This window comes from Ceratotherium simum, chromosome 35 (genome assembly GCF_057802395.1).
Source record: "Ceratotherium simum simum isolate JZ-2026a chromosome 35, ASM5780239v1, whole genome shotgun sequence".
Classification (NCBI taxonomy): Eukaryota; Metazoa; Chordata; class Mammalia; order Perissodactyla; family Rhinocerotidae; genus Ceratotherium; species Ceratotherium simum.
In genome coordinates this window covers 23,768,182-23,781,013 of record NC_141934.1, presented here as the reverse complement: position 1 = coordinate 23,781,013, position 12,832 = coordinate 23,768,182, and the positions used below count along the sequence as shown (strand labels likewise).

The 12,832-nt window shown below is 50.8% G+C and overlaps 1 protein-coding gene across 4 annotated transcripts in view; it reads left to right on the top strand.

Annotated features, from left to right (window-relative positions):
* CAMKK2 (calcium/calmodulin dependent protein kinase kinase 2) overlaps positions 1 to 10,940 on the top strand; it is a 33,555-nt gene extending 22,615 nt beyond the window's left edge. For 2 of the 4 annotated variants that reach the window (XM_014787122.2, XM_004429999.3), the window contains 3 exons: positions 4,081 to 4,181; positions 4,714 to 4,756; positions 7,786 to 10,940. In XM_014787122.2, coding sequence (XP_014642608.1) covers positions 4,081 to 4,181; positions 4,714 to 4,756; positions 7,786 to 7,950 — 309 coding nt within the window. In that variant the 3' untranslated portion in view covers positions 7,951 to 10,940. The remainder of the gene's footprint in view (positions 1 to 4,080; positions 4,182 to 4,713; positions 4,757 to 7,785) is intronic. The other 2 variants (XM_004430002.3, XM_004430001.3) reach the window with 1 other exon arrangement.
* The last annotated feature ends 1,892 nt before the right edge of the window (positions 10,941 to 12,832 follow it).

Sequence of the window (12,832 nt, the reverse complement as noted above, 5' to 3'; positions counted from 1 at the left end):
CTCCCTCCTGCTTCCCCACACACTTTTTCTCTTCCTTCCAAAGCCTGAGCCCCCGGGATGGGGCATCCATTCACATCTCCCTCCTCTTCCCCCACCTGGGGCCTCTGCATGACCTTCACTATTAAAAACTCACCCACACCCACTCACTCTTTCTCATCCACCGACTGCACCCATGTCCTGCGCCCACCATGGTGGCAGCTGGCGTCGGACCCTGGTGCCCACCACGGGTTATTTTGTTCCAGGCTCGAGATGTTCTCGGGAGAAGGGATTTGACCCTAGAGGTCTGAAATAGTCATTGATTATTCAGGGAACACGAACACCGAGTGGTTTCTCAGGCCTGTGCTTGGAGCAGGGGGTCCAGTGATGAGTAAAACCAGCATGGCATCTGCTGTCCTGGAGATGGCAGACGCTGGGCAAACAGCCAACAAATCAACGTGCAATGTAACAGGGGCCGCGAGGTATACCCCTACCCTAGAGGAGGGGCGTGGCCCAGGTGATGGGTCGGAGATGGCTTCCTGGAAGAAGTGGACGTGCACGGAGAGGATGGCAGGGCCTTAACCGGGCCAAGAGAGGGTAGAGGATGGAGGGTGTTCCCTGCAGAAGGAACAGCAAACTGCGGTGATGCTCTGGTGGGAGGGAGCTAGGCCCACGGGAAGCTTCAAGAAAGCCAGGGCCTGCAGCAGGGCAAGGAAGGTGGAGGGAGGGTGGCATGGGGCTGGGCAGGAGGTGGGGCCGCACAAGTACTGCGGCGACGGCGGAGATTGAAGTCTTGGTCCCAAGAGTGTGGCAAGCACCTGCAGGGTTTGAATCAGGGGAGCAGCATGATCAGAGTTGGCTTTGGAAAGATCCTATGGGGAGGATGGCCTGTGGGGGCCAGGGAGGAAGTGGGGGCTACTGCAGCCGTCTTGGGGAGATGGGGCTGGAATAGGGAGGTCTAGGCCCCCTCCTGCCACCCAGTGTGTGCTGGGCACAGGGTTACAGAGATGAACAAGGTGCAGTGCCAGCCCTCATGGGGCTCCCGGCCTCAGAAGAAAGATGGACCCGGAAAGAATCACCCTCCTGTGCCATCACGTGGCGACAGGCCAGCACAGAGAGGGCTAAGATGGAGGCTTCACAGAGGAGGAGCTCCTTCCGCTGGGTCCCGAGGGCCAGGAAGGGTTGGCTGGTTTGACAAGGCCACAGGGGAGGGGCAGGGTGGTCTCGCCAGGGGGAGCGACACCTGCAAAGGGCCAGAGGAAAGGGGCTGGTGTGTTCCAGGAACCCTGGAGCATGGGCCTTGGCGAGGGGTGTGCCTTCATTCACCAAGTCAGTGTTTTTCTTTTCTTTTCTTCTTTTTTATTGAGATAGAATTCATGTAACATAAAATTAACCATTTTAAAGTGAACAGTAGGGGCCTGCCCGGTGGCGCAAACGGTTAAGTGCGCGTGCTCTGCTGCGGTGGCCCGGAGTTCGCGGTTCAGATGCCGGGCGCGTACCGACGCACCGCTTGTCAGGCCATGCTGTGGCGGCGTCCCATATAAAGTAGAGGATGATGGGCACGGATATTAGCCCAGGGCCAGTCTTCCTCAGCAAAAAAAAGAGGAAGGATTGGCAGATGTTAGCTCAGGGCTGATCTTCCTCACACACACACAAAAATAATAAAAACAATACAGTGGCATTTATTACATTTACAATATCATACAACCATCACCTCTGTAGTTCTGAAACATTTTCATCACCCCAAAAGAAACTCCGTATCCATTAGTGGTCACTCTGCAACCTCCCCCTTTCCCCACACTGCCAAGCCCCTGGCAGTCACCAGTCTGTTTTCTGTCTCTTTGGATTTGCCTGTTCCGGACATTTCATATCAATGGAATCACAGTATGTGGCCTTTTGTGTTTGGCTTCTTTCATTTAGCATAATGTTTCTGAGGTTCATCCATGGTGTAGCATGTCATCCCTTTTTATAGCCAAATAATATTCCATTGTGTGGATAGACCACATTTTGTTTATCCATTCTGCAGCTGGTGGACATCTGGGTGTTTCCACCTTTTGGTAAATTGGTGTTTTTTTAAACACTTTTTTTTTTGTGTGTGTGAGGAAAATCAGCCCTGTGCTAACATCTGCCAATCCTCTTTTTTGTGTGTGTGTGTGTGCTGAGGAAGACTGGCCCTGGGCTAAGATCCGTGCCTATCTTCCTCCACTTTATGTGGGACGCTGCCACAGCATGGCTTGCCAAGCAGCGTGTTGGTGCGCGCCCAGGATCCAAACCGGCGAACCCCGAGCTGCCACAGTGGAGCGCACGCACTTAACCACTTGCGCCCCTGGGCTGGCCCCTACACTTACTTTTGTTCTTAGCAGCAAACCTTTAAAAAGGAAATTCAGAAGCTCAGTCAGTACATGAGACAGCTTGAAGAGGCACCATGCTCTGCTCAAAGGGGATGGGAGCCAGAGCCTGGCTTCTCAGTGACTCCTTATCGGGTGTTGAGGCCATTTTCTTGAAAATTCCTTCACGGGTTACAGCAGCCAAAAGCGTCACCAAAGGTGACTAGTTCACTCCCTTGTTCCAGAATCTTCCATGGCTCCCTGGCTGGCAACAGGATAAGTTCCAAACTCCTATGAGTGGAGGATTGTGAGTCGTAGAGTGAGAGATTGAGGTTGGGTTTCAGAAAGGATGGGGGCAGATTGGCGGGGTGAGGTGGGGAACTGGGAGGCAGAGGAGGGGAGCTGAGCAGTGGCTGAAGGATGTGACGAGGGGTATTACCTTTCCCAAGGGATCCTCTCCTCAGGCAGCTGTTTCCAAACCAAGCTGTGAACCCAGTGTGTGCTAGAGTGGGTGAGGGGAGGGGGCACCAAAGAGTTCCCATCCCCGGCAATGGACAAGGCCAGCCCTCAGCATCTCTCAGATTTGGAATGACCTTCAGGACCTCTGAGCTCCATTGCCCTCACACCACGCCAGCCTGTGGACTGGCCATCTTCTGTCCTGGGATGCTTCCTCTGCTCCTTAGACTTGGACAGGTATTTCCCACCCTCCACTAAAATGCAGCCCCCTGAGAAATTGGTACCCTTGTGTGTTGCTCGTGGGAATGTAAAATGGTTCAGCCACTGTAGAAAACAATCTAGCAGCTTCTCAAAATGTTCAACATAGAGTTACCATATGATCCAGAAATTCTACTGCTGGGTATATACCCAAGAGAAATGAAAACATTTTGTGTGGAAAACATACATCCACACAAAAACTTATACACAAATGTTCATAGCAGCATTATTCACAATAGCCAAAAAGTGGAAACAACCCAAATATTCACCAGTGGATGGATGGCTAAGCAAAATGTGGCACGTCCATACAAAGGAATATTATTCAGCCATGAAAAGAAATGAAGTACTGATATAACATGGATGAACTTTGAAAACATTATGCTGAGTGAAAGAAGCCAGACACAAAAGTTCACATACTATGTGATTCCCTTTATATGAAATGTCCAGAATGCACAAATCCACAGAGACAGAAAGCAGATTGGTGGTTGCCAGGGGCACTTTAAAATGGTGAATTTTATGCTATGTGAATTATATTTCCGTAAAAAAAGCGTAACCCCCCCTCACACCAGATTATACCTAGGAAGCAATAATTGGTTTCTCGTTGGGATGGTCATAGATGGCTTTCACTGAAAATAAAGGCTTGGCCTTGAAGACAAGACAGGTGGATGGGCCAGGAGGGCACATCTGGCGATGGCTCAGAGGAGACAGGTGGTAGCAGGTGTACTGGAAGGAGAATCAAGGTCAACTTCCCTTGGGGTCAGATAGGCTGAGACTAGGTTATGACAGGCCTTGAATGTCAGACCAAGGAGTTTGGGCCTTATCTTGTTGGCTATCGGGGAGCCATTGAAGGTTTTGGAGCAAAGAAGCAGACCAGTCTGACTTGGTGATAGCTTCGGCTGCTGGGTGGGAAGGATGCTGCCCAGTGTCTCTCAATGACCTGTCATCAGCCACAAGCCCTGGGAGCTGGCAGGGGCCTGGGGGGAGAGTAGGAGGGAGATGGCACGAGGGAGGACGTTGCCTGGAATCTCCCCCAGGTGGCTGAGGCTCCTCTTCTCTCCTTCAGATCCTGGTGAAGACCATGATACGAAAACGCTCCTTTGGGAACCCGTTCGAGGGCAGCCGGCGGGAGGAGCGCTCGTTGTCAGCACCTGGAAACCTGCTCACGTGAGTGTCCACCTGCCTTCTTCCTGGCGGGGAGATGGAGGCTGACTGCACGGCAGCCCTGCCCAGGCCACTCGGCCTGGGCCCGTCCCTGGAGCGGTATTGTCTGGAAAGATGCAGACCAGACCCGCCGGGCACACTGGGAAGATGAGAGCAGCTGCTGGCTTTGGTTTCACCCCACCCTGGGCTCAGCCGCCTTCTTTTGCTGACAGCTAATCCACTGAAGGTTTACCTTTCTCAGGGGGATTTGCACTTGAACTGGGAGGGCTCTTGACAATCAGAGACGCTTCTGTGGCCCAGAAGCATGTGTGCTTGACAGTGGAATTTTCCACCCTGTGATGAGTGAGCAAGGCCCATCCCACTCACAGGACCCCACGTGTCACAGCAGAGAGGTGTCCAGGTCATTACTGCCCTGACAACAGCTCTGTGAAGCTGGTGTTTGGGGTCTGAGTGTCTCTGGGGTGGGGGGCAGGCATCCCATGGATCCCAGGGGCCCCTTCTCACTTCCCTTTTCCCTCCTCTCTGGCCATTCCAGCAAAAAACCAACCAGGGAGTGTGAGCCCCTCTCTGGGCCCAAGGTAACGCCTGCCTGCCTGCATGGCCTCTGCTGGGGCCTGGGGGCGGGGACAGCTGCAGAGCACGGGGCGTCCCCACCCAGGCGGAGGTTCCTTCCAGCCTGCGCTGCTGTGCCCAGGCTCTTGGGCCTCCGGACCCAGGATGAAAACGAGGGGCATCTAGGGGCTGGGACCCAATGGCGGGTCATGCATGTGGGCTGGGGCTGCGGGTGCATGGCGCTCCACCTGGAATGCCTGTCAATTCACCCAGGTCTGACGACCCAGGCTGGCACCCACACATGCTCCGTGCACGTCAATGGCCTTGAAGCTCTGTCTCAGGGCCCCATGGCTGCCCCTGCTCTGGGTCCGCGTGGTCAGAGCAGAGATCAGGCATGCTGCACTCTGTGGCTCTCCCTTGGGGCTCTCCAGCATCCACCCTTTCTTCTCTGATGGATTGAGACCTAGAAAAATAAGTCCCCTTCCAGCCGCTGCCCCTGGGGAGGATCTAGACCTTTTCCCTGAGGCCATCCCTCTTCCAAGCACACCCAGGTCAGCATTACCAGTACCTCCTAGGACAGATGAGAATTTTTGTCCCTGTAAGACTGAGATGATAAATACTTGGCACCGCTGCTGGCTGCTCATTCCCCCAGTGCCTGTGGCAGGGTGGACATCCCAGTCCTCTTCCCACTGAGCCCGACTCACCACCTTGTCCTCAACTGGGAGCTTCAGGCAGCTATTTCTGTGTTTAAGAGGAGCTTTATGGAGATATAATTCACATACCATACATTTCACCCACTGGGAGTGTATCATTCAGTAGTTTTTAATATATTCACAGAGTTGTACAACTATCACCACCATCAATTTTAAAATATTCATTAGCCCGAGAAGAAACCCTGCACCATTAGCTATCACCACCAACTCCCCCATTCCCAGCAACCACCAATCTACTTTCAGTTTCTATAGATTTCCTTATTCTGGACATTTCATATAAATGGAATCATACACCATGTGACCTCTTGTGTCTGTCTTCTCTCACTCGGCATAATGTTTTCGAGCTTCATCCATAGTGTAGCATATATCAGTGCTTCATTCCTTTTATGGCTGAGTTGTATTCCATTGTATGGATAGACCACATTTTATTCACCCGTCCATCAAGTGATGGACGTTGTTTCCACTTTTTGGCTATCACAAATGAATAATGCTGCTGTGAACATTCATGTACAAGTGGCAGCCATTTCTATTTGTTAGGAGTTGGCTTATGAGATGAAATTTATTGACGCCCATACATAGGAATCAGGGGCTTATATGGTAGTGTAGGAAGAACACTGGTTTGGGGGTTATTTATGCTTTTCTGGAGCAGGGAAAGTGGCAATTAGCAATCAGAACCAGTCCACAATCTGAGAAGGCTGCCTCTTACCTGCCGGGTTGTTCCCAGATCTTCTGCAGCCAGATGACGAGGTGGCCCCACCTAGTGTTTGAGTCTCATAGGGTGACAGGGAGTGGAAGCCTAGTGGGCTGGCCTTTACTCGGCCTTTCCCTTCTCAACCTCAAGTTTTAGGGTTTGTCTCCTGTCTGTGTGCAAGTCTGTCATTTGTTTCTTTTCTTGTTTTCAATGAGATCAAAATTGCAAGACACAGACTGGGATTGGCCCAAAGGGCTCTCCTGCCCCTTTATTCCCTCCCCTGCAGTCCCAGCAACACCTGGGGATTACCTGCACCTGCCCCCAGCCTGTGTCTGGGGTGCTTTGGTTGTCCAAATGATCTGGCACTGGAGAGCTCATAGGGCTTATTTAGTCTGAGGCCTTGGGCCCAAGGCCCACCAGCTGTCTGCAGTGAGAGCCAGCCGGTGTGAGCAGGCAGCTGCTAGGGCAGAAATCGAGGGCCTGATTTGACATCTAGTTACTGCTGTCCTCCCTGGGAGATTTGACCCTCTGTTTTTTGGCAGAAACATAAAAAGCCAATGAGCTAGTGATTTTTTTTTCTTTTGTGATGAAGATCAGGCCTGAGCTAACATCCATGCCCATCCTCCTCTTTTTGCCAAGGAGGAATGGCCCTGAGCTAACATCCGTGCCCATCTTCCTCCAATTTATGTGGGACGCCACCACAGCATGGTCTGACAAGCGGTGCGCGCCCAGGATCTGAACCCCGGCCCCCAGTGGCGGGGCGCTCGCACTTAACTGCTACGCCACGGGGCCGGTCCCTGAGCTAGTGATTTTTAAACAGAGGGGTTTCTTCTTAGGAGAGTATAGACATAGTGCTTTCTCTTCCCTGAGGTGGGGGCAGAGTTTCCCTTCTGGCCAGGGGCACACCATGGACATTAGTCCTGTGTGGCAAGCCCAACGGCTGCCCTTAGAAGGGGCGATCTTTGTTTGATGGTGGCAAGGGGTTTGGACCTCTCCTTAGAGATTTTCCCTCACATCTCCCATCAGTCTGCGATGGCTGTCACCCCAGGGAGCTTGAGCTGGGGGCACTTCAGGATATGGCCTCTTGGGGACACAAGGACACTTTTCCTCCCACTTCCTCAGTCTGCTCTGCTCTGATCACTCACGTGGCCAACAGGAGGGCCCTTTTCTCCGTCTGAGGTGTACCTTGGGCCTGTGTGCTGGGGGCAGTTCTGTTGACAACCGTTTCTGAAAGGCTATGTGCCAGGCCAAGCCCGGGCGGTCCTGCTCGTTGCCCCCCAGAAGCTCACCTTCTGGTGACTGAAGAATCTTCAGTCTTAGCCTAAAGGGGGTAGAAAGTCAAGATGCCTAAAACACCTCAGTGAACAGGCCCCAAAGTGGCTGCACATTACTTATGTGGGATGATTTTAGGTGTTAGATAGGTTCGCATTTATTTTTATAGTTCTATTTTTGGCAAACGATGCTGATTTTCCATTTACAGAGGGGATACAAAGTCTCCTTTGAAACTTTTACATAAGCAAGAAAGAAGGGGGAGCGAATCTAGAGGGAGTTAAGTAAATAACGTTCCAGGCAGTGCGGGAACGGGCGACGCTGGTTCAGGCTGTGCCTGCATTGCCCTGGTCTTAACGTTGGTTTTCTGTTCGGTGAGCAGGAAGCAAGGCAGCGAAGACAGCCTCCGGGGCCCCGCCCCGCCCCCTGTAGGGGAGGAGGAAGTGCTCTTGTGAAAGGCGGTCCCCGAGTGGAGAGCTGGGGGCCCCCAGGCCCCGGCTCCCACGCACGCATGCACCCTCTGCGGCCTGATGAGGTGATGGAGTAGCTGTCTGGACCTCGACCTCGCATGCAGGCGTCTCACCTTCGGGGCTGCCTCCTGAGTTTCCATAGCAGCATGTCCTACGGAAACCGAGCACGTGTGTAGAGCCTTGACTGTCATCTATGGTTGTTTTTTTTCCTTTGTTGTTTTAAAGGGGACAAAAAAAAAAAAAAGACTTGACTCCGTGACATCGACCTTGGCCGCTGGCTGGCTGAACAGGCGAGTGTGAGGAGTTGCAGACCCAAACCTACGTGCGTTTCGGGACAGTTGCTTTTTAAAACATTTTTATGCCAAAAATCCTTCATTGTGAACTCAGAACCATGTCCGATACACCAAGTGAATGTGTGTGGGGTTTGAAAATCATGAAAAACGGGCAGAAAACTCCGGCGATGTAGTCTGAGACCACAGAGTTAGTCTCTGCATTTGAAAGGGAGAGAAAGAGTGGATCTGACTCCTCGTGCAAATCCTAAACCGTGGTACCTTCCAGAACCGTGGACTCAAGGGGTCAGGGCAGGGTTAGCCCTCAGTAGCTGCAGGGAGCTTCAATACAACTTATTCATAAGAAAGACTTTTAAATTTTTTTATGGGTAGAGTTGTAGTCAGGAAAACGGAAAGGGCTTAAAGTTTAATTGCTTCGCAAAGGGGATTTTCCAACCCTGGAAGGGCATTTGGTGGGAGAAGTTTCGCCTGAAGGACTGAACGGGTTTCTTAAGGACAACCACTCAAAGCAGGTTTCTGAAATAGTTGACTGAGCTCTAGTAAATCTCTTGTTAAATTACAAAAACTTCAGGGTGAAATCCTACACTTCCATGTACATTACATGGCTTACAAGTAAACAAAAAAACCATTTTCAATTCTCTGACTAGGCTGAACTCTAGAGTAGTTCAGAAATCATTTAGAGCTTCCAGGATATATTCCACGGCTTCAGGTATGTGATCGGAGTTAGAGCCAATGAAATCTATGCCTGTATATTAGCAGCTTAGCTTGTTTATAACCTCTGTATTCTAGAGACTGCTAAGGATTTGTTTTCTTCTTAAATACTAGCTGATTGTTGTAGCCAGCGAAACTTACTCAGTTTCTGGAGGGCCAGTTAGGAAGTACTTCCATTCAACGGAGACACAAATGATCATCCTTACCGGCAAAGCTCTGTTAGGATCTACACAGTAACTTTGGGGCACCCTTTTCTAGAAGCTTGTTGAAACCCAGAGCACTTCTCAGGGCCCAGGGGAACTAGGCCTGGCACAGGAAGTTCCCTTTTGTGGCCAAAAGTCCAGAAAGAAAAGGTTTACCTTTTTGACTTCCAACTAGTGTTGGGAAGCTTGGTTGTAGTTCAAGTGTGACTTCTTCCAGAGTCACAGATGGGTGAGAGTGAAGTTCAAGAGGGAGGAAAACGGGGAGGACATTGCCCTGGGAGATTCCCAGTCTTTGTGGAATCTGGCTTGGGGGAAATAGTGTCAGTAACTGGGCTCAGAAGGACGTGCTTTCCTGTAGTTTTTACCTGATTCGTGTGGATCCGAGGACTTTTGGCAGAGAGAGAAGCAAGGCCTTGTGCCCCCCTGCCCAGCAGATTCACAGAGCCTGGGCGTTCTTGGCTTCCATAGATCTCCATAAGCTCTTGACTGTCGTTTAGCTAGACTTTTCTCGCTATCTTATAAACAGTACAGAATTAGGGAATGCTCGTTTCCAAGAGCAGAGGACAGCCGTCTGATGGAGGGCCGTCTGGCCTGCTTTCTTTGTTTTTGTAACCCACTACTTCCTCTCGCCCTACTGTGCTTGTTTAAATTTATGGGCTCCACCCTTCTGGGAGCAGATGGGGTCTGGTTAGTTTGCAATAAGCACCTTGCAGTGGTTCAAGTCAACTGGTCCTTAGTCTTAGTCCCAGCCTGTCTGTGTGGACTCTGGCCTGGCCGAGTGGCTCCCGCGGCTCGCCTGGAGGGCGGGCAGCACGCAGAGCTTCTGCAGAACTCCCCCTGTGTTTACACAGCCATACTGGGCGACGCCATTTCTTCCACCACGAAACTCCCCATGTAAGATTTCGTAGGTGGAATGCCAGCGATCAGGCAGCACCCCGCTGTTTAGGCGGGTGGGTTGGGGGAGGCCCAAGTTCATAACTTTTTTTTTTTTTTTTTTTAACAAAGAAACACCAAAGAAAGCTATAGAAAGGAACCATCACCCCTGAAAAGTATGACAGGGCTGTAACATAAAGCATTAGAGCTACCACTTTTTTGGAGCACAAACATTGATTTTTCAAAAGCCAGCTCTTTCAGGAAAGGGGAGAAGCTGTTAGGAGCAGCTTTTCCGGGTGAGCAAAAAGGATGCCTATCAGTTTCTTCCGTTGCTGGCTCATCTGTGGGACCAATTTGGTGTAAGCAACCTGTGGCTTGCACCTGTGGCCTTGAAGGAAGCACAAGTTCTCTACCCGTCTTTCCTCCGTCCTGTTCCACTTCCCGCATCTAGTCCTCAGCCTTGACAGTGGCTCCCATAAAGCCTTATCTAGCCCCTTGTTGGCACTTGGGGCCAGAGAGGCCATCTCCCTACTGGTTCAGGTGCGTTAGGGCTCCTGTTCTCAAAGCCTTTCTGACACAAGGAGGCAAATACCTGTGCGTTTAGACACAGAGGTCAACGTCGCTCTCACCCATCTTCCAAAGGGGAGCTTCACGTTGCTGGGGGGGAAGAGCCATGACCACCACTTGCTCCCAAGGTGCTAGGGAAGGTTTCAAGGTTGTCGGTTCCCATCTTCTCTCCAGCTTTATGGGCCGAGTTTCGTGGGACTGCTGACTTTTCTATTCTGTGATTGCTTTAATGCCCGACGCTTCTGTTTTATTCCTGATCCTTTCTACTATGCATTTTCCTTTTATCAGGTGTACAAAGTTAAATACTGTGTATTTATCACTTAAAAGTACATGAACTTGAGAAAAATAAGCCTTTGGTGTTTTTCCACAGATGTTTAAGCTTCTCTGTAAACTTGAAATAAACAGACAGCAAAATGGTGCAAAGCCTGGGCCTCTTTGGGATTTTTTGTTGGTCGTTGTTTATTTAAGTCAGCGCTCTGTAGATGGTCTGTCCTTGTGTCTGTTTTCCTTCCTGAGGCTGACGGCAAGATCACATGCCCAGGTTGGGGCTAATGTAGTCAGTGTTACATTCTTCACTTAAGCATGTCCTAGTTCCTCACTGCTCAAAGTGCGGTCCCTGGATCCGCAGCATCAGCATCACCTGGGAGTGGGTTAAAATGCAGATCCTTAGGCCCCACTTAAACAAGATCCCCAGGTGACCCGTCTGCATGCTGAAGGTTGAGAAGCACTGCTGCAGCAGGCAGGTCATTGCTAGATTCTTCAGGTGGAGACCAAACAGGTGAGCAGGTACAGGAGCTGTTGGAATCACACAGGGAACACGTCCTGCTCCGTGACACTTCACCCCTTGGGGTAGGTATTAACCCCATTTTATGGATCAACACCTGTAAACTGAGCCTCAGAAAGTTGTCTAAGGGCTCTGAGTTTGTCAGTGAATTCAGTGTTCTACAGAGCCTCGACGGTTGCCAGTTTTCATGGCTTCTGGAAACTGTTTCAGAACTGATGCTTTCTCCAGACTGGAGGCTGAGGGTTCCCTGTGTTCCAGCCTGGCCCAGGGCATTGCTTTCCTGGTTTCGCACCTCATTTTTTTGTTATCAAAGGACAGCAGATGAAGCCTGAAAGATTCCTGTCCCACCACTGCAGACACACAGCACTGCAACACTGGCTTTGAGAGTCGAGAGCAGGTGTTCCTATTCAAAGACCCACTGAGAATCCATGAAAGCGACAGGAAGTGCACACAGGTGCATCACTTTGTAGAGTTTTAGGGGTTTCGGAGACTCCTGGAAGCCCATCCGCGGATGCAAGGTTGAAGGACCCCTCCTTAAGAGGCAGCGCCAGGGAGTGCCAACCAGTGGGGATGGAGCTGAATGCAAGGTGACTCTGGTGAGTGAAATAAGCAATGCCTCCCCCACCCCCATTCCTCACCCCCACTGGCTTTAGCGTTCTTAGAAAAGTGGAGGCCAGAGGAAGTCCCCACTCCAGTAACCAGCACTCCTTAGCCTGCAAGATGATAAGCCATTCCTTAAAACTGCAGCTCCATTTGACCCATGGGTTCAAGCAGGCATTTTTCAGAAAGGCAGCAGGAACCAGAGCTTTTTCAAAGGGGTTCAGTAAACTTTTTTTCCCCAAAGCAACAAAAGCCCAGGTTGGACATTTATCCAGCAGAAGCAGAGCACTTCTAAAATAAACATTGCCTCAGTCCTTGGAAATGAACTCATGACAAGGGGGAGGGGCAAGCTGCTTTCTTTCCGGAGATCCTGAACACCTGATGCAGAATTAAGTCGGTGTGAAGGCTAAGCTAGAAGTAGCTTCATTAACATTTCAAACTGGTGGCAAAGTAGGTGTTAAGTGGTGCTGCTTTTGGTGGGAGACTTCTGGGAAGCAAATGGGGAGGAGGGAGGATAAGCCATTTTCATGTTGCCTAAAATTGTGTTCCCTATAGCGTACAATCACAATTTCATGTAAAATCTAAGCACAGGTAAGGCAAGTAGTCACCACAGGAAAAAATCATGTGAACTTCATAGGAACACAACCTAACGAAGATCAAAATTCTTACGCCTGGGCCAGCCCGCTGGCATAGCGGTTAAGTGTGCGCTCCGCTGCGGCGGCCCAGGGTTCAGATCCCGGGCGCGCACCGATGCACTGCTTGTCAGGCCATGCTGTGGCGGCGTCCCATATAAACTAGAGGAAGACGAGCACAGATGTTGGCCCAGGGCTAATCTTCCTCACAAAAAAAAAAAAAAAACAAAACTCTTACGCCTTTAAGAGGTTAAAGTAGGAAAAAAAAAAATGCCTAAACTCCAGCAGCCAACTGTTTC